This window comes from Triturus cristatus, chromosome 4_1 (genome assembly GCF_964204655.1).
Source record: "Triturus cristatus chromosome 4_1, aTriCri1.1, whole genome shotgun sequence".
Classification (NCBI taxonomy): Eukaryota; Metazoa; Chordata; class Amphibia; order Caudata; family Salamandridae; genus Triturus; species Triturus cristatus.
In genome coordinates, this window is record NC_140585.1 from 619,941,072 (window position 1) to 619,960,425 (window position 19,354).

The 19,354-nt window shown below is 48.5% G+C and overlaps 1 protein-coding gene across 6 annotated transcripts in view; it reads left to right on the forward strand.

The window, feature by feature from the left end:
- PPP1R12A (protein phosphatase 1 regulatory subunit 12A) overlaps positions 1-19,354 on the forward strand; it is a 1,183,401-nt gene that overhangs the window by 1,089,435 nt on the left and 74,612 nt on the right. For all 6 annotated transcript variants that reach the window (XM_085652988.1, XM_085652990.1, XM_085652986.1 and 3 more), the window contains one exon: positions 11,409-11,456. In XM_085652988.1, the coding sequence (XP_085509114.1) occupies positions 11,409-11,456 (48 nt within the window). The remainder of the gene's footprint in view (positions 1-11,408; positions 11,457-19,354) is intronic.

The window sequence follows — 19,354 nt, forward strand, 5'->3', positions numbered from 1 at the left end:
GTATCTCCAGTTTGTGATTGGATCAGACCACTTCCAAGTCACTGTCCTACCTTTTGGCCTTACATCAGCTTTTTGGGTCTTTAATAAAAGTTATATTGTTGGTCACATGATCACCCTCAAAGTTAAACTATACATATACCTAGACGCTAGTCTATTGAAGTCCGGCTCGCCTCAGCTACTCGAAGACCAACTGCAGTGAGTCTGGGACATTTAGACTGTTATCCTGATGTTTTAGTTGAGAGTTACTGTTCCATCCTTGATGGTTCTGTGGTTCCTTGATATGGTGGTGTCATGCATCCTGCTGTTGCACTTGTGGGCCCTTCATTGGAACCTGTGTCCGCACTAGGCCGAATATCAGAGAAGCCCCTTGAACAAAGTCTATATCTCTGACGAGAGATATCAGGACTTCAGTGGTTAAGGATAAACTCCAATCGAATCTGCTTCAGACCCTTGTTTTTACCCCTTCAAGAAATTGTGGTTATAACGGATACTTATATAGTGTGGGAAAGGGCACTGGTCTCTGGTAGAGCTGCTTCTTCCTAAATGGCTCTTAAGGTTTCTTCCTTCTCTCAAGAGCAGGATGATCTAATTGTTACTGCAGCAGGCAGGGTGGTATTGCAACAAGCATAGTGGTATTGGGTCATGAATCCTCTGGAAGACCTGAGGTTGTGGCACTGTTTGGCACTTCACAGGATCTTGCTGGTGGTCACTTATCTAGCAGAAGAACTCTGCTTGCATCCTCTTACTGACAACAAGTGGCATCTGCATCTAGAGGCGGCATGTGGCATCTTCACAGTGGGGCATTTCCTTGATAGAATTGTTGCCCCCCCGGTCCCCCACCCCAAAATACTCAGTTCCCCGCATTCTACTCTAGGGTTTCCCTCTCAAAGGTCTCTAGGAAACCATTCCACCTTTGATGGCACCTCAGCCTCCTGTATGCCTTCACTTCTCTACCTCTGATCCCTTGAGTACTGAAGAAAGTCAGGCAAGATCAACCCACACCTGTATAAGCTACAGCTTCATGAATGGAGATTGAGTGGAACCAATTAAAACATTTTGATCTCTTGTTGGAAGTAGAGGATGTCACTTTGTCTGCTCACTGCTGCGCCAGCAAGTCTATGTATTCATTCTGTTGGGTTAAATTTGGTGCCATGTTGGTAGGGAGGTCAAACAAACCCCTAAAGGTGAAACTTTCTGATATTCTGTTTGTATTGTCTTTGTCTATCAGAGCTTTCTCGTGGGCATGGTTACGGGTTACTTGTTTGCCTTTTCAGCCTTTCTTCGTTTGGCTTATTAACGCTTAGTATTAACCTCACCTGTTGTGATGGATTTCTCAAAAGGGCTTTCACATGTGCTTCCTTCTGCTCATGGATTTGGGCCAGGAATTTGGTCGTCGTGTTTTTTGATGTGTACTCCTTTCAAACCTCACCACAGTTGTATTCTGAAGCATTTAACCTTAATGGAATGTTTGATAGCCACCACTGCTGTTGAAACAGTGAACTGCAGCCCTTAACCTTTCAATCTCCGGATACTTCCTTTTTCCCTGACAAGCTGGTAAAGACCCCTGCATATTCATCTGGAAGAAGCTCAAGTCTGTCTCTATTTAGGGGTTTTGTTAGTTAACACCTTAAATTCGAAACCATATAGCGAGGCAGTAGTATCAAAGCAGAAGCAGAAGCAGCTGGAAATGTCATACATTTTCCCACTCTCATGGCAACTCTTTGTTGCTTCAGATTGGCAAAGTGTTGTGATCTAAGTATAGTAGTAACCTGGCATACGGGGCTGACGTATTTTGCTTAGATCAGGGGTGTGGAATTTAATTGAATACCTCCTTGTCCAAGGGGACACGATGCTTCAGAAATCTACTTGTCCTGTCAAAAACAAAATACACTTGTCCCTTTTGGGTGGGATGCAGTGAAATGATAATTTAGGGCCTTTAATAAAGGCCTCCTTAATAATGAAACAGTTAATATTATAGCAAAATTTGGCTTCTAGTAAGGCTCTGATTTTGCCACGGTTCTGCAAGTCAATATACAGGTGCTCGAAATACACAAGAAGTGGTAGTTCCAGAGTTCGAATTCCCTTTGAGCCTCTGCACACCCACAAGCTTGCATGTTTATTCGTATTCAAACAATCCTCTCTAATCTCGTCCCATTTTAAAAGACAAGGACACAATTAAGACGTATTTTCTTTGAGCCTCTGCAGACCCACAAGCTTGCATATTAATGGGTATTCAAATATTCCTCTCTAATCTTTTCCCACTTTGAAAGACAAGGGCAGGATCAAGACGTATTTCCAGGGTGAGGGAAAAGGGGCTTTAGGAAAAATGAATTTCAGTTGCTCAGCAATTTTCTCATGGGCAAATATGCATCTTATATTAGCCTATGCAGAAATAGAAATCACAAATGTTTGCTAGGAGTACAGTTTCCAAGACTACTGTAAACTGTTGTGAATGGTTCCCATAATGATTTTAGGCATATTCTTCATTAGTTATCTGTCTGAGTGGGTATGAGGGTGGGTGCATGAGTGTCTAAGTGAATCATGAATGGGTGCTTGAGTCTCTGAGTGGGATTGTGAGTGGGCAACTGCTTTGCCTCCAGTTATGCTAATTTGGATATGGGCTGGTGGGAGGCACAGGTGCTCCAGACCCAGTGTCTAGAAGAATGGTTTGAATGTCATTTTATGATGTAGTTATATTGATGACCTCTTTATAATTTGGAAAGTTGAAAGTGCAGGAGGTTTGTTAATAAAATTATTAGTTGAGTTTGAGCTTTACCAGTTCAATTAGTAAGCATCAATTTCAATTTTTATCTCAGTTTAAGTGAAGGACAAAAAGTTAGAAACAAACCTCTTCAGGAAACCGGCAGTTGGCATCTCTTTGTGGCCTGCAGGTAGTTTTCATCCACAAAATCTTGTGATGAGTATCCTCTATGGGGAGAGTTTGAAAATGAGGAGAAATTGCAAGAAGTCAGAAAGAGCTTTAGTCCAGCTGTCCAGAAGATTTCAAGAGAGAGAGAGAACAAATGCACAGAAAATGGCAAGAGGAATGCACAACAGGGTGCAAGGGAGCAATTACTGTACAGACCGAATAATAATAAATTGAACAGGAAGGGCCCTAATTTTAGAATGATTGACATACATCAAGGAAGAACTACTAGCATCTCATAAGGAATGATCCAGTTATTGGTAAATTGGCTGCATTATGGTGTTAAAATATGAAAGGAATACAGCAGAAAGACATACATAACGATTTGTGATAGTATGTTTTCTATGTTTTTCACTACTTTGCACGCTTGCACTTTAAATTGATATTTTGAAATGGCTCCCGGTATTGTGAACAATGCTGCATGGCAGGATTGAATAGTCAAGTGATAGCATTCGAATAAAAGAGAAGGCCTGACTCCAGTGTTACAGCTTCCTTCTTTTTGGGTGTACGGTAGAAGGACGTTTGGAGATATATAGTTTGTTTCCAATTTGCCTTTCAGGACGAAGACGCACTCCATGCAGATTAACTTTGAAAGTTCTTTATTTTTCTAAGCTGGAAACTGCATTAAAATCAAGATGACAATCCTGCCTGACACGTTTTGGACCTCACCCAAGTGGCCTGCTCGTCAGCAGACCCTAACTGAAGGCCCCCTTAGTCCCAATGGCTAAAATTGGTCCTCTGCACCCAGCCGCCCCAGTGCTGCTGGTGTGCAACTTGAGTGGCCCCCTAGACCTTTGGGAACCTCGGTCCTAACCCCCAAAACTCACCCTCGTGAGCCGAGTACTTACCTCCAAAACCGATAACCATTTTTCTCCCAAGGATCCCATGTTATAAGATTTTGGGCCTAAAATTGTTTTAAGTGTGGACTTGTTAATTTATGGAGAAAAGTGAATTGAATTGCAAAGTATAAAAGTTGTAATTACCTTGTATGTAGAACTCTTAGGGTGTGGTATCTAGGCATACTAATTAATCTACAGTAACTTAAAAGTAATTTAAAAGTATTTACTGTATGATACAAACTGACAGGATTTGATTTGCATCCGTTCTTGTTAGGTCTTTCCAACTTTGCATTGAATATGTTTATTCATCCTGGCTCTAATGTGGATGTGATCTGGGAGTCCTCTACTTTGTGTTTCTCAGGACAGGGTTCCATCCAATACTCCTTTGCTGATGGAGGGAACTGTAGTTTACATGGCTTTCGCTATTGCCTCTGGCATCCTAGTCCACAGCTCACTTCACCCTTTGGGAGTAATGTACTAATATCATAAGGTTGTCTGTTGTCTTCTGACACAGTATTATACAACCTCCCTTGGGTCACACTTTTTCCTGTGCCGGCAGGGTTGTGTTTTCACTTGCATTGCCTGTGGTCCTTGACACATTTTTTTGTTACGAGCCTCATGTTCCTTTTCATCCTATCCCTAGGTACATCTGGTCTTTTGTTGATTTCGACCAGCTGGTTCTCTCTGGGAACATTTATAGGATTCGTTTGCAGACCCTCCTCTGGGTGGGATATAGCAATGGCATTTAATAAAAAAGTTAAGGAATCTGCGGCTAGATGTCTCTCTCAGGTGAACAAGTTACTTGCCTTCGGTAGTGCTAATGTCACAACCAAAACTGACGTCAATATGGAGTCGTACGACGCTGTTCTCCGGCTCACAGGGGGGACTGCTGGAAACATTTCCCGATTAAGACTGGCGCCTGGAGAGAATTCAGAAGTTAAGGAATCTGTGGCTAGACTGTCCCTACCACATAATGTGTTAACGAAGGTAAGTAACGTGTTCATTGGTGTACTTTATAAATACAGGCTTCGAAAAATCTACTTTCCCACTCACTATGGCGGGCCAGATTTTATCAGGTCGAGCTATATTTAGGACCTACTCACTCCTTCTGGCGAGTTGACAAAGTGCAAGTGTTCTGTCCCTTCAGAAAGTGAAGGAGCAATAAAGATGCCTTTAGATCTTGTTTTTATCTTGTCACATTTCCTTTGTGTTGAGGCAGCGGTCAGTATTCAGTTTACAATTACTTTTCCTTCTCTGACAGCAGAGTTCCAGGTTTCTGTAAAGTGAACTGTGAGACCTGCTTTACGCAGTAGGGTATCAGTTTTTTCCTAACACACATTTAAAAAGCTATTAAGTCAATTCTACAAACATTTCAAAATATTGCAGTAGTTGTGAAAACCCATTTCTTGTACTTCTATGTAATGAAAAACATATCTGAAAGAGACAATTAGTTATAGATTCCTTACCTTGTTAATTACCCCCAGGCATCAGACTGGAACCGGAGAATTTTTCGTCCGCAGTAGCCCTGCACGACATAAGGTGGCGACGGTCGGCTCCACGTTCGTCGTGGTCGCCGGCATGAAGTCACGGCAGCAACGAAGACGCCGCCCTCACGCGCTGTCAGTTTTTTTACCCCGCCAGCCAGCGCAGATTCGGAGAGAGTGGCACCTCCAGTCACTTTTTGACTGACTTTTTTGAGCGACTTTCGTCGACACAGTTTTGAGTCCTCGACTCCTGGTGCGTGTAGGGATACCCGGTTTCATGGCTTGCGGCTCCTGCCGATGGTGGATGTCAGTGACTGATCTGCACCGCATGTGCCTATTTTGCCTGGAACACGACACAGCTCCAAGTCGTGTTCCAACTACCAGACCATGAATCCAAAGTCTTTGCCGGAGCGATCCCGAAAGCTTCTCGAGTTCTGGCTGTCTGCTCCGTTTGAGGTCACTGTCGCGCGGCAGGTCGAGGGACCGGTAGCGGAGCCACCGCCACCAGTCCTCTTCAAATTCTTCGCACTCCTCAGGTAGGTCGAAGCATAAGACGAACTTGAAGAAGCATCGTTGTTCTTCGACTTCTCCCCGTCCATCGGCTGACGTGAAGAGGGATGCGGGTGGTGCCCCTCCCGGTGCTCTGCGTGCAGAGCCCGCTGGGTCAAGTCAGAGTTTCCCTAACTTCCCGGGACCCAGAGCGACCCCTGCCCAGCTTCGGAGTTTCTACGAAGCTATGCATGCCATCTTTGGGCAGCCCGATTCCACCGGCGCGCCTTCAGGCCACGTGGATTCGGCTGGGGATCCTGGGCCTTCAACGCCGGCGACTGTGGCCCCAGCACCGCAGGGTCCCCTTGGATCCAGGCCTGGCTTCGACCCCGGCCTCCATCCTAATGTGGACACAGTCGGACCAGCGTCGACTGACGCCGGATCAGGCACCGACGGGTACTTTTGTGCCCTTGTTCTACCCTGGTGTTCCTTTCAGGCCAGATTGGCAACCAGAGGAGAGTGAGGCGTACTGGGAAGGATCAGGAGACCCTTTGACTGACCTGTTCCAGACTGGAGAGAGGACCTCGGGGAAGCCAGTGGTCTGGATACCTCCCCAGACCATGGCATGTTTGTCTCCTCCTACCATAGCTACGGAGGAGGGAGCGTCTTACGCAGTGGTATTGTGTAGGGTGGCTGAGGCTCCAGCTACCTAAAGTGGCGGCCAGGACTAACCTCCTGACAGCGGTGCTTCAACTGGCAGTGAACTCTCGGATCCCCTGCTGCTGTTTAATGAAGCCCTCACGGACGTCCTTTTGGGCACCTGCTCCAGGCCCAACACCGGGGTCCCTGTGGATAGGATGATTGCCCAGGCTACCCCACTTTCCTCTACCAACACAGCATCCCTGAGTGCTTGGTGGTCCAAGCTTCAACCTCCAAAAGCTGGACCACCTTGGGGAGAAGATGTTTTCTTCCTCAAGCTTGGGACTGCGGTCGGTAAACACTGCATGTCTGTTGGGCCGTTACGCAACCGTGTCCCACACAGAGTGGGTGTAAGTGCTGTCTTAGTGTCCGGAGGAGGCCCGGGCCGTGCTCTCCCGTGCAGTCGCCGAAGGGAGAGACACAGCCAAGTTTACCATCTGATGTGGGCTGGACACTGCTGACTCGCTAGGCAGGACAATTTCAACGTCGGTAGCCCTTCAACACTACACCTGACTGAGGTCGACTGGCTTTTCCAGGAATGTCCAAGCTACCCTTATGGACATGCCCTTTGATAGACGTCGCTTGTCCGGTGACAAAGCAGACCACGCGCTGGAGCACTTCAAGTACTCTCGGGCTACGACCAAGTCTCTGGGCCTCTCCACCCGCCCTGCGCAGTCTACTTTTCGCCCCTTTCGTGGCTACGGAAGGGGTGCCCCGCCTCGTTCTACCCAGAGCCACAGGCCAGCGCAAACTGTTTAGCCCCTGTGCGGCCGGGGACCTGGGACCCACCGTCGTGGGTCTGGGGGCCAGCGAGCGGGCCAGCCCACCAGCGCCCCCTCTGCAGCAGCCTCCAAACCATTCTAGTTTGAGCTTTCAGGACCTCCAATCGCCAGTGGGCAGCATGATTCACCATCACCTCCCCCAATGGCTCACCATTACGTTGGGTAGGTGGGTTTTGCAAATAGTCCAATGGGACTACTCCCTTCCCTTTGAGACTACCCCCCAGCCATGCCACCTCAGTACCATCGCATGTTGGAGGCTCATCTGGCCCTTCTCTAACAGGAAGTTATGGCTCTCTTGGCCAAGGTAGCCATTGAGCGAGTTCCTGCCCCAGAAGTATGTAGTGGTTGCTATTCCCACTACTTTCTGGTGCCCAAGAAGGACAAAGGCCTTCGTCCTATCTTAGACTTCAGGTCGCAGCTCATCTGTGCAGATCAGGGATTCTAGCCTTCCCCTATCTAGATGACTGGCTGTTAAAGGCGGGCTTGTCCCTTGCTGTCGTCTCCCACCTCCAGACTACGGCGGACCTCCTGCATTCGCTGGGGTTTTCGATCAATGTGCCGAAGTCACACCTGACTCCCTCTCAGAAGCTCCTCTTCATCGCAGCGGTTCTGGACACGACGCAGTTTCGGGCTATCCTTCCGAGCAGCGAGTCCAGGATATTCTGGCTATGATTCCAATCTTTCAGCCTCTATCATGCTGGTGAATCATGCCTGATGTCATATGCGGGCTCTGCAGTGGGACCTGAAGTTCCGGTGGGCACAGCATCAGGGGGGCCTGTTGTATTGCGTTCAGATCTCAGAGGGCACTGCACGCAAATTACAGTGATGGCTAAGGAACCAGGATTGGATCAACGGCAGATCCCTCTCCCTTCCCCAACCAGAGTTCACTGTGGTGACCGATGCATTACTTCTGGGATGGGCTGGCCACATGGGGCAGGCAGAGATGAGAGGCCTCTGGCGGAGTCAGGGCTCCACATCAACCTTCTGGAGCTTCGGGCGATTCATCTAACACTCAAAGCAGTCCTTCCTCTGTCCAGGGAAGAGTAGTGCAGGTGTTCACAGACAACACCACTGCCATGTGGTACTGCAACAAACCGGGCGTGGTGGGGTCGTGGACCCTATGTCAAGAGGCTCTCCGTCTCAGCACATGGCTGGAACATCAGGGCATATCCCTGGTGGTTCAACACCTGGCAGGTTCTCTAAATCCGGGGCGGATGAACTCCCAGGTGCATGATGCATCACGAATGGCGTCTTCACTCGGAGGTGGCGCAAGGTCTCTTTCAGCAGTTGGGAGAGCCTTGGTTAGATCTATTTGCTACCGAAGAGAACGTGCAATGTCAGCAATTCTGCACGTTGGAATTTCCAAGGCGGCACTTGCTGGGCAATGCTTTTTGTTGCGAGTGGAGTTGCGGTCTTCTATACGCCTTTCCGCCTATACCACTTCTGCCCAGAGTGCTGAAGAAGATCAGGCGTGACTGGGCCCAACTCATTCTTGTGGCTCCGGACTGGGCGCGAAGAGTATGGTATCCCAAGCTACTCAGTATGACGATCAATCTCTTGATCCAAATGCCTCTTCGGGAGGATCTTCTGTCGCAGCAGCATGCAACGGTCCTCCACCCAAACCTGTCCAGTCTCCACCTCCTTGTGTGGAGATTGAGCGGCTGCAGTTGATTACTTTTGACTTGCCTCCTGAAGTTTTTAATGTCATTCTGGCGGCCAGGCGGCCCTCCACTAAGACGGTATGCGCCTGCAGATGGAACAAATTTGTGGCATGATGCACAGCAAAGGCTGTAGATCCCCTTTCTTCCCCTCTTTCTGAGATTCTCTTGTTCCTCCTTTCTTTGGCCCAGCAGGGCTCTGCTCTGGGCACTCTAAAGGGCTACCTCTCTGCCATTTCAGCCTTCCTTAGGCTTACTGATCAGCCTTCTCATTTCAAGTCCCCTGTTGTAAATCGCTTACTTAAGGGCATTACTCATCTTTTTCCTCCTGTTCCCTTTGTAATGCCCAAGTGGGACTGGAACCTAGTTCTAACTTGTCTCATGTACACTCCCTTTGAGCTGCTGCATTACTGTCCTCTTAGGCTTCTGCTAAGAAGACTGCTTTTCTGGTAGCGCGCAGGTCGAGTGAGCTCCAAGCTCTTTCTTCAAAACCTCCTTTTTTGGCTGTTCATCCGGACAAGGTTGTCCTTTGAACTTGTCCATCCTTTCTTTCCAAAGTGCTTACTTCTTTCCACATTGGTCAGACCATCACTTTGCCCACCTTCTTTCCGCCTCCGCATCCTACTAAGGAAGGAAGAAAGGCTCCACCGTCTGGATCCAAAACATGCGCTTTCTTTGTACTTGGATTGCATGAAACAATTCCGGGTGGATGGCCAGCTCTTTGTTGGCTACATGGGTGCTAAAAAAGGTCGCGCCGTACATAAACGGACCATCTCTTGATGGGTCATTTTGTGTATCAAAGCTTGCTATTCTTTGGCAAAGAGGGAGCCTCCAGTGGGGCTACCTGCCCATTCCACCAGGGCAACGGCAGACGCCACTGCTTTGGGACAGGGAGTTCCCCTCAACTACATCTGTCAGGCAGCGACGTGGGCATCTCTGCACATGTTCACAAAACACTACTGCCTGGACAGCCAAGTCTGGAGAGACGGTTTCCTTGGCCGTTCTGTGCTCCAGGACTTTATGGTGTGAACTTGGTTCGCAGACCCTCCTTCGGGGTTGGTATTGCTGGGGTATCTATTCACAAGGTAAGGAATCTATAACTGTCTCTTTCAGATAAACAAGTTACCTACTTTCGGTAAAGATATATAAGACATAGATTAGTTATAGATTCCTTACCGCCCCACCCATCCTCCCTGTTTCTGTGAACTGACTTCTAGGGTTAAGGATTTCCTTTCAGGGCCCTAGTTTTGTGTACCAGTGGTCAGTGTCTTGCATGGCTCTGCGCTTCTGGCATGGAAAGTCGTGTACAGAACTGACGTCCGCGCGCGAGGGCGGCGTCTTCAGTAGCTGCCGCAACGTCATCCCGGCGACCACGACGCTGACGACGAATGCAGAGCTGACCGATGCCACCTTACGATGCTTAGGGGTACTGCTGATGAAAAGATCTCTGGATCCAGTCTAGCGCCTGGCGGTAATTAATAAGGTATGGAATCTATAACTAATCAATGTCTCTTACAGATGTATCGTTACCGAAGGTAAGTAACTTGTTCTTTAATAGGGTGAAAAACAAATCCGAACACTTTACTTGGTGATGTGCAAATGACAAATATGTTTTCTGAAACGCCATTTTTAAAGATTATAATTAATACACTATATAGTTTTATCATGCTTTAGTAGTATATTTATTTTAAGTGAGTGTATTGATATGAACTGAGAAACACCCCTGCTGTTATTGCAATGCTATTAGTAAACTGAAAGGCAAGTCAGGGATCATGCGTACTCTATATGTGGACTAGAATCTTATTACACATGTAGCAAACGTTTAGTCTATTTAATCAAAGAGTTTTGTTTTTTACATCAGAAATGCTGAACTCACATATTTGAATGTGCACCCATATGTGAGAATAAAGAAAAAGGCGACTCTGTAAAATAAAATATTTGCCAATGAACACACAATTTTAGACCAGTTTAAGGGTCAATTACATTACAGTTAGGTCGAGTAGATTATTAAATTTACTCGACCTGCTCGTCTTGTTACATTTTTATGATACTTCGAGACCTGTAATATAATTGTAATTTCATTTTTTAATTCATTTTCACTTTTTAAGTACTATGTGCCTGATTCACAAAGGTAACTTACACCTTGGAATAAGTTTACTACTTTTCGTATTCATTAACTGCACTTTCGTGTTAACTTATACTTTTGTAGTAAGTCCAGCACTACACATGGCCAACCACACTGGTACTGCAACTCTCTCCCATAGAAAATAAGGGAGGTAGGGCATTAAAATAAAACTCCATAGGAAATAATGCACAGAATGTAGATTCTGTAATTGGTGACTGTGGATTGTCTGAATATGGTTTAGTCAAAATGCTTTATTCTTTTTCCTTTTTAGGTAGGTTACACTTCTTTCAAGTTAAGATCATAGATTATTCAATTGTTTTATTTTTAAGGATCTGCTGTATAAATGATTTCTTTTTCTTGAAAGATTATCCTATTCAATCTTGAATTATTCCGTTTTGTGTTTCAGAGGCAAGAAAGGTTTGCAGACCGGTCATTGTTAGAAATGGAAAAAATGGTGAGTTCATTTCAAAATAGTTTAATGTTTATAACATGTATGGTGAAGAAGAACGGAAACAAAATGTTACTGTAGTTAAATATATCTGTTTGCAAGTAAATAAAGAGCATACTTTGTGGTTTTACAGTTTGAACAAATATTACAAGTTAATTGGCCAAAATAGCTACAAAATTAAGATATGCAAGTCGTGAACGATGAGTATTTATTAGAAATGAGTGGCTGGAACTCAGAATGATTCAATATTCCTAATAGATCTGCTTACTAAAAAAAGAATCTGTTTTATTTGAAAACCTCTCATTACCATAGTACTCTACATATTATTATAAATGATGGGTGTCTACATATTATATCTCTGTAGTTGTGATTCCTTTTGTTTTTACAACATATTTGCCATTCAGAGTTTGAATCAATAGTCATGAGGTGACTTTGAAATACCTAAAGCACATACAGAGTCGAGGAAATGAAAGCAAGAGGGGCATTAAAGAGAACTTCTTTAGTCAAGTGACTATGGGCCTCATTCAGAGTTTGATGTGCACCTGGCCGTCCACCAACATAGCAGCTACCCCTGCCACCCTGTTGTGCTGCCACCTGGCATATTTAGGGACTCCACAGTCCTGAGGGATACGTCAGTGGCTTCAGAGGAGCCTTTGCCAGGGCAGCTTCTCCAAAGGTATTGGAAGTTTACTAAGCAACAGCCACATTTCATGTGACAATTTACCAAATGTTTTGTTTTTAGAAAACCGGAATTTTTTTCTCAAATCAAGGACATGAGCACCCTGAGAGCTTTCTCCAGTGTGTGGGGGTCATTTTAATTTTGGGTTCTGTACTGTTTGGCTTTTCCTGGCATTCCCGAACATAAAAATATGGTACATCAGAACTTCTTCCCTGAAAAGGGTGGGGTGTTTCGATGTGCTTACACTGACTGCTCCAAGTCTGTCAGGCCATCAGTGTGAGATGTCCGCAAGCGGAAACATGACTGTCATCTGGAATCGAAATAGACTGGGTAGACTGTCAGTTTGGCAGACAGTGTACTCCACCACGTTTGTGGCACCTTGTCCATCAGACTGTAGGTGATGCTCTATAACTTGTCCTAAAAGTAATTTTTTACGCATTACTCATGGTCCGTTTCAAAATTGCGGGAGTGTTGTATCAGGCAGATTTAATACTCCGCAGGTGATACTGACTTTAGAGAATCGTACTTGTATATAAGTAATTTCCTGTTCAGTGAAAAGTTGATTTTAGATCCAGTTACAAATGCTTGCAATTATTTACCAATAGTGATAAGAGAGCTAAACAGGGGGGTAATAATGTAAAAGCAATGTGACCGACACACAAAAGAGATTGGCGTGAAATTTGGAATACAGATCAAGATAAATTAACTTTGGTTAAGATTGGACAAGGAAGTAAACAGGGTAAACTAACCTCATGCACCTGGTGTTATACAGTCTGTAATGTGCACTTATGCTTTTTCCGAATCTTTTGAAATATACTACATGTATTGCACTGAACGTACCAAAATGCTGTAATCGGAGACCCTTTAGTTACTCTATAAGATCATACTCCACAATGCCAACCTTCTAAATTGGAGGGAGAAAGCCTGAAACTCGCCCTGTCTAACCCTTCTCCATCACCCATTTTTCACAAGAATCCTTTTTGGGCAATTAAGTTATCAGATCTTAGCTTTGTAGAGGTATTTGTTTGTTCATTTGCACAGTTATCTAAATTAAAAATTTCTCCTGTGCCACAGAGGCAAATAGCTCTGAAAATCAGAAAGATTTTTGTATTCATTTTGATAAATCAGTCCTCCCCCACCCCCAACACCCTATGTCCTCCTGAATGTGGGGCACTGGAATTTCTTTAGTGCTGTGCAACTCTAGGTTGGGATCAGGGTAGCACTTTATTTATTTTGTAAATCACCGCATGCCTCCATTCGATAACTTCAGAACATTGGCAAAAGATCAAATCTAGTGTGGTAGGGTTATTGAAGTTCAGTCAAGCTGATCGGCTAGATATTCTACTGTGGCAACCCCTATGTTATATTGACATCGGTGGCTGCCAGGTTGGAGACAACTCAGTCTCAGCCCATGGCACCCCCCCCCCCCAATTATCTGCCTCTGTGTTTCATCCTCTTGAATACACAGTGGCTCATCAGGTGTGCAGGCAAAGAACAGAGGTCTTTGGTTTGGAGACACAGGTATCAATTAATGCTTGTAGTTAGGACATTTACCCCACTTATCTTTGCGGACGGGGCACAAATCATAAATAGGATTCTGGTGTCCGCTGGGAGCCAGTGAGTACTTTAAGGCCTGGACTGATGTCACTCTAATGAATTTTAAGGTGCTTACTTAGTGCTTGATTCTTAAATATTTGGAGCTAAGTCATTAGTTTCTTGGGAAGAACAAAGTGGATTGTTTCAGTAGTTGGTAGATGCGGGGCTAGGGCTCTCATTTGTTCAGTTCTGTGATCAGAGTGAATAAGGAGAGTTTTCTGGCAAAAGACAGAGCAGCATGTTCGCACCCTTGATTTCGGAAACTAAGCGGAGTTTGGCGTTGAAAAGAACTTTTAAGTTAGGTACATCTCATGAGGTTGATGAATGTTTTGAGCCCTGAAAGCTAGTTAAAAGGCAGTGATTTGAGCACAGTGTCCTCCAGTCACTAGAATCTCAAAGTCATCTGTGGGACCTAAACATAAGGGAAGGTTTAGATTCTCTGGCATTTTCTGATCTAATTAAGGAGGTGTGATAGGACTGACCACAATATTAAAAAGCAGGCGCAAGAAAGATAATCCTTTAGGAGTACCGCAGTTAACTTCTCATGTGGAATATTCAATAAACCCAATTCTCTTGTTTTGACTGCGGTTATTGAGTCAATCTCTAGACCCACTGCAGTTCATGTTTGGAGAGGTCTGCCCTGTGTGCAGTGCCATACAAAGATATAGGATAGAACGCACAAAGCTGTGCGAGGAAAGGAAATAACAATAGGGGTATCATCGGTGGTTGAAGTGGACATTTGCACTAGCAGACGGGTCTACCAGTGATAAAAAAAAATAACTGCTGTGGCACCTGTTTTTTTTCCTTCTTCAAATTATGCCCTGAATCCAGTTTATATAATACCAAGGCAGATTTTGACTCTAGCTCATGCGGGCAAGTCAGATATTTAAAGAATGTCTTCTGTGGCTTCTGATACATGACGTTTGTCACTATGGGTGCCTCTTGAAGGATGAGTGATATTGTTGAAGTAATAAATAATGTTAGGTTCTTGACTAATGGTTCTTAGATGATAAAGAGAACTTTGAAAGCAGGTCATAACTAATTTCTTTCTACGTGGTAGTCCCTGCATCACATGAACGTTGTGATTCACAGTACAGGGCGTTTTTAGACCCTTCTCTGTCTATCACTCTATTACCACTAGTCGGGACTGCTATTCCTTTTAGAGCTCTAACATACAATTCCCTACTGAACAGATGTACGTTTTGTTTTCAGGCAACATTCCTCTACAAACAGCAGTGTGCTCAACCATGCAAACTCAGCGAGTGTAAATGGTCCAAGCAAAGTTTGCCTGCCCACCCTATGTGCACAGTTGTGCACAGTTTATATTGATTACCTAATTTCTCTGAAGATCTGGAGCTTTGTGATAGGGCAAATGCTGTAGACCTTCAGAGTTTTAGGGAAAAAGGGGCACGGTGGGTTCCAAATGTATTTGTAGGCTGTCTCGCTATGGCATATCAGCTATAGTGCATAATGGGCTCAGAGTTTGTACAGGGATACCAACCCTATCACCTACAGGACTATACTGGCCCAGGAGATAGGCACAGTAATACAGGGCCCAACACTTAACCTAGATCGACAAACGTTTGTTCAACGTCTACAGTGCATTTGGTCTGTATGACTCCAAGGCACTGGAATGTAGGGAGAGTGTTATTGCACATTGTATTTATACATTGAGAAGGACCTGGTGCCTGATAACTTCTCAATGCACCTTCAGGATGCTCAGAATACTCCTAAATATTGACTTCGTCCAGGTAAAACGCAGCCTTAAAGAGATGCAAATTATTTTCCAAGCAGTGGTAAATGTAAATGGCTACTGAGTATTGTGCTATATGAATCATTAACCTCTAGATCTGAAAGAAACACGTTAGTTAGATTCCTCACCTTAGAATATCCCCAGGCGTCAGACTGGATCCGGAAGATTTTTCGTCAGCAATACCCCTTGCGCGTCGCTAGGCGTCGTCTGCGGCTCCGCGTCCGTCGTCGGCGTCGTGCGCCGGGATGACGTCGTCGGAGTACTTAGACGCCGCCCTCGCGCGCTGACGTCAGTTCTTCTTTTTTCCGCGCCAGTAAGCGCAGATCCGGGAGAGCTACCCCTTTTGGTCTTTTTTGACTAAATCTTTTTGATCATTTTTGATCCTTGTCTGTCGACATCTGGTGCCGGTAGGATGCCTGGGTTCAAGGCTTGTGAAGATTGTCATCGACTGATGTCGGTGACCGATCACCACCGCCGGTGCCTCTACTGCTTAGGCCTCGACCACGACGCGGAGTCGTGCAACGACTGTCAGGCCCTGACTTCGAAGGCTAGGCGGGAGCGGTCCCGCAAGCTTCTGGAGCTTCGCCACTCGGCTCCGCGTCGTGCGCGATCCCGGTCCAGGAGGAGGTCCAAGGATCGCTCGCGGAGCCCTAGCCGACGCCACCATCGCTCGTCGGGCTCCAAGTCGTCGGGTAAGTCCAAACACTCTCAGAAGTCCAAGCGGCGACATCGCTCTTCGGACTCCCCTCGCCGGTCGCGCGACTCGGCCGAGGGTCCAAGTGGTTCCACCCCCGCGGCTCCGGCGGAGCCGCAGGTGCCGCGTCCGCCCCCATACCTTCCGGTCCCTGGGGCTGACGCGGCGCCGGCGGAGATCAGTGCCTTCCTCTCGGCCATGAGGAGCCTGGCCCCGCCGTCGACGCCCGCTGGCGCGCCTTCGGGCCCCGCGGACTCGACTGGGCGACCTCGCGTGCCGGCGGCTCCGGCCCCGGCGCCGTCGACGACTCCGGTCTCGACGCCGCGGGGCCCTTGCCTGGGCCCCAGTCGACGCCGGTTGACCTTGTCACTCCTCCACCGGCGCCGACGCCTGAACCACCGACGCCGTCACCGGCGCCACCGACGCCGACACCTGTGACGCCGACGCCCCGGTTTAGCCCTCATCCGGACCCGGCGCCGGCACGGCGTCCGCCGACGCCGCATCCGACGCCGCTTGAGTCCTACCATCTCTACAGTCCGGTTCCGATCATTCCTCCTGTTTATCAGGAATCGGAAGAAGGGGGCGACTGGGAGGGGTTCGAGGACCCTCTGGCTGTTCAGTCACAGCTTTCTCAGGACTGGGCAGATGAACTGGGGGAGGCCAGCGGACTGGACACCTCGCCAGACGCTGGATTCACTTCTCCTCCGACCGTGGCTTCGGAGGAGGGTGCAGCATTTTCTGTGGTGCTGCGCAAGGCGGCTGAGGCCCTTGGGCTCGAGTTGCCTGCCGTGGCTGTGAGGACCAACATCCTCACTGAGGTGCTTCAAACCTCAGCAAGCTCCACTGAGCCTCTGCTGCCGTTCAACGAGGCCCTCACTGACGTTCTGCAGGGCACCTGGTCCAAGCCCTCCACAGTTCCTCCTGTGGATAGGAACGTTGCCAGGCGCCACCGCCCTGCTCCGGGCGACCCCAGTTTCCTGTCCCAACACCCCACCCCCGAGAGTCTGGTTATCCAGGCCTCTACTTCCCAATCCTCCTTCCCGACCGCTCCGCCGGACCGGGATTCCAAGAGACTCGAGCAGTTTGGCAAGAAACTGTTCTCGTCCCTTAGTTTGGGCCTGCGGTCCTTAAATACCGCCTGTCTCTTGGACCGTTATTCCCATTCCCTGTGGGATACGGTGGAGGACGTGCTGCCCCTGTGTCCGGAGGAGGTCCGGACGCGTCTTACCCAGGCTTTGGCCGATGGGAGGGATGCGGCACGGCACGCCATACGATGTGGGCTTGACACCACGGACTCGCTAGGTCGGGCGATTTCCACCACGGTGGCGCTCCGCCGCCACGCCTGGATGCGGTCCACGTCATTTTCCGGGGATGTCCAGAACACCCTCATGGACATGCCCTTTGATGGCACTCGCCTGTTTGGTGAGAAGGCGGACAGTGCGCTGAACCGTTTTAAGGACTCCCGGGCTACGGCCAAGTCCTTGGGCCTCTCGGCTCCGCGGGCGCACACCTCCGCTTTTCGCCCCTTTCGTGGCCAAGGAAGGGGCGCCTCCTCCCGTCCGCAAAGCCACCAGCCGCAGAACCAACCTGTGCGCGGTCGCGGACGTGGCTTCCGCCGTGGCGGAAATGGAGGCCGACGTGGTCAGCCCACATCCACCCCGGCAGCATCCGCCTCAAAGCCTTCCTAGTCCGAGCTTTCAGGCCCATACCACGCCAGTGGGCGGCAGAGTTCGCCATCACCTGCTCCACTGGCGGTCCATAACATCGGACAGGTGGGTGCTGCAAATCGTCCGAAGGGGCTACTCCCTCCCCTTCGAGACGACCCCTCCAGCCATGCCACCGCAGCACCACCGTATCTCGGGGGATCATTTGGATCTTCTCCGCGAGGAAGTTTCGGCTCTCTTGGCCAAGGGGGCCGTCGAGCGCGTTCCGAGTCCAGAAGTAGGTCGTGGTTGTTATTCCCACTACTTTCTGGTTCCCAAGAAGGGCAAGGGGGGCCTGCGCCCTATCTTGGACATCCGGAACGTCAATGCCTTCCTCCGAAAGGAGAGGTTCAAGATGCTCACGTTGGCTCAGGTTTTAGCTGCCCTAGACCCTGGAGACTGGATGGTAGCGTTGGACTTGCAGGACGCATATTTCCATATCCCCGTCCTGCCGGCCCACCGGCGTTACCTGCGGTTCACGGTGGGCCAAGAGCACTTTCAGTTTACCGTGCTCCCCTTCGGCCTCACCAGTGCCCCTCGGGTGTTCACGAAAGTGATGGCGGTGGTCGCAGCTCATCTGCGCAGATCAGGGGTCCCAGTCTTCCCCTATCTCGACGACTGGTTGTTGAAGGCGGGCTCGCCCCAGGCAGTCGTCTCCCACCTCCAGATTACGGCGGATCTCCTGCATTTGCTGGGGTTTTCCATCAACGTGCCGAAGTCACACTTGAGCCCCTCTCAGAAGCTCCTCTTCATCGGAGCGGTTCTCGATTCGGCGCAGTTCCGGGTCCATCCTCCGGAACAGCGGGTCCGGGATATACAGGCCCTGATTCCCATCTTTCGGCCTCTATCCCGGGTTTCGGTCAGGCTAGTGTTGCGGCTTCTGGGGCTGATGGCCTCCTGCATCCTACTAGTGCATCACGCCAGGCGGCGCATGCGGGCTCTGCAGTGGGACCTGAAGTTTCAGTGGGCCCAGCATCACGGCAACCTGTCCGACCATGTCTTGATCTCGGAGGGTACTGCACAGCAGTTGCAGTGGTGGCTCACGGACCGCGAGTGGGTCAAGGGCAAGAGCCTCTCCCTTCCCCAACCGGAGCATGTCGTAGTGACGGATGCGTCCCTCCTGGGATGGGGTGGCCATATGGGAGAGGCGGAGATCAGAGGCCTCTGGTCTCCGGCGGAGTCTCGTCTCCACATCAACCTGTTGGAGTTGAGAGCGATCCGGCTTGCACTGAAAGCCTTCCTTCCCTCTGTCAGGGGAAGTGTCGTGCAGGTGTTCACGGACAACACCACCGCCATGTGGTACTGCAACAAACAGGGCGGGGTGGGGTCGTGGACCCTTTGTCAGGAGGCTCTGCGCCTCTGGACATGGCTGGAACACCAGGGCGTCACCCTGGTGGTTCAACATCTGGCGGGCTCTCTGAACGCCAGAGCAGACGAACTCAGCCGCCGGTGCATGATGGATCACGAATGGCGTCTGAA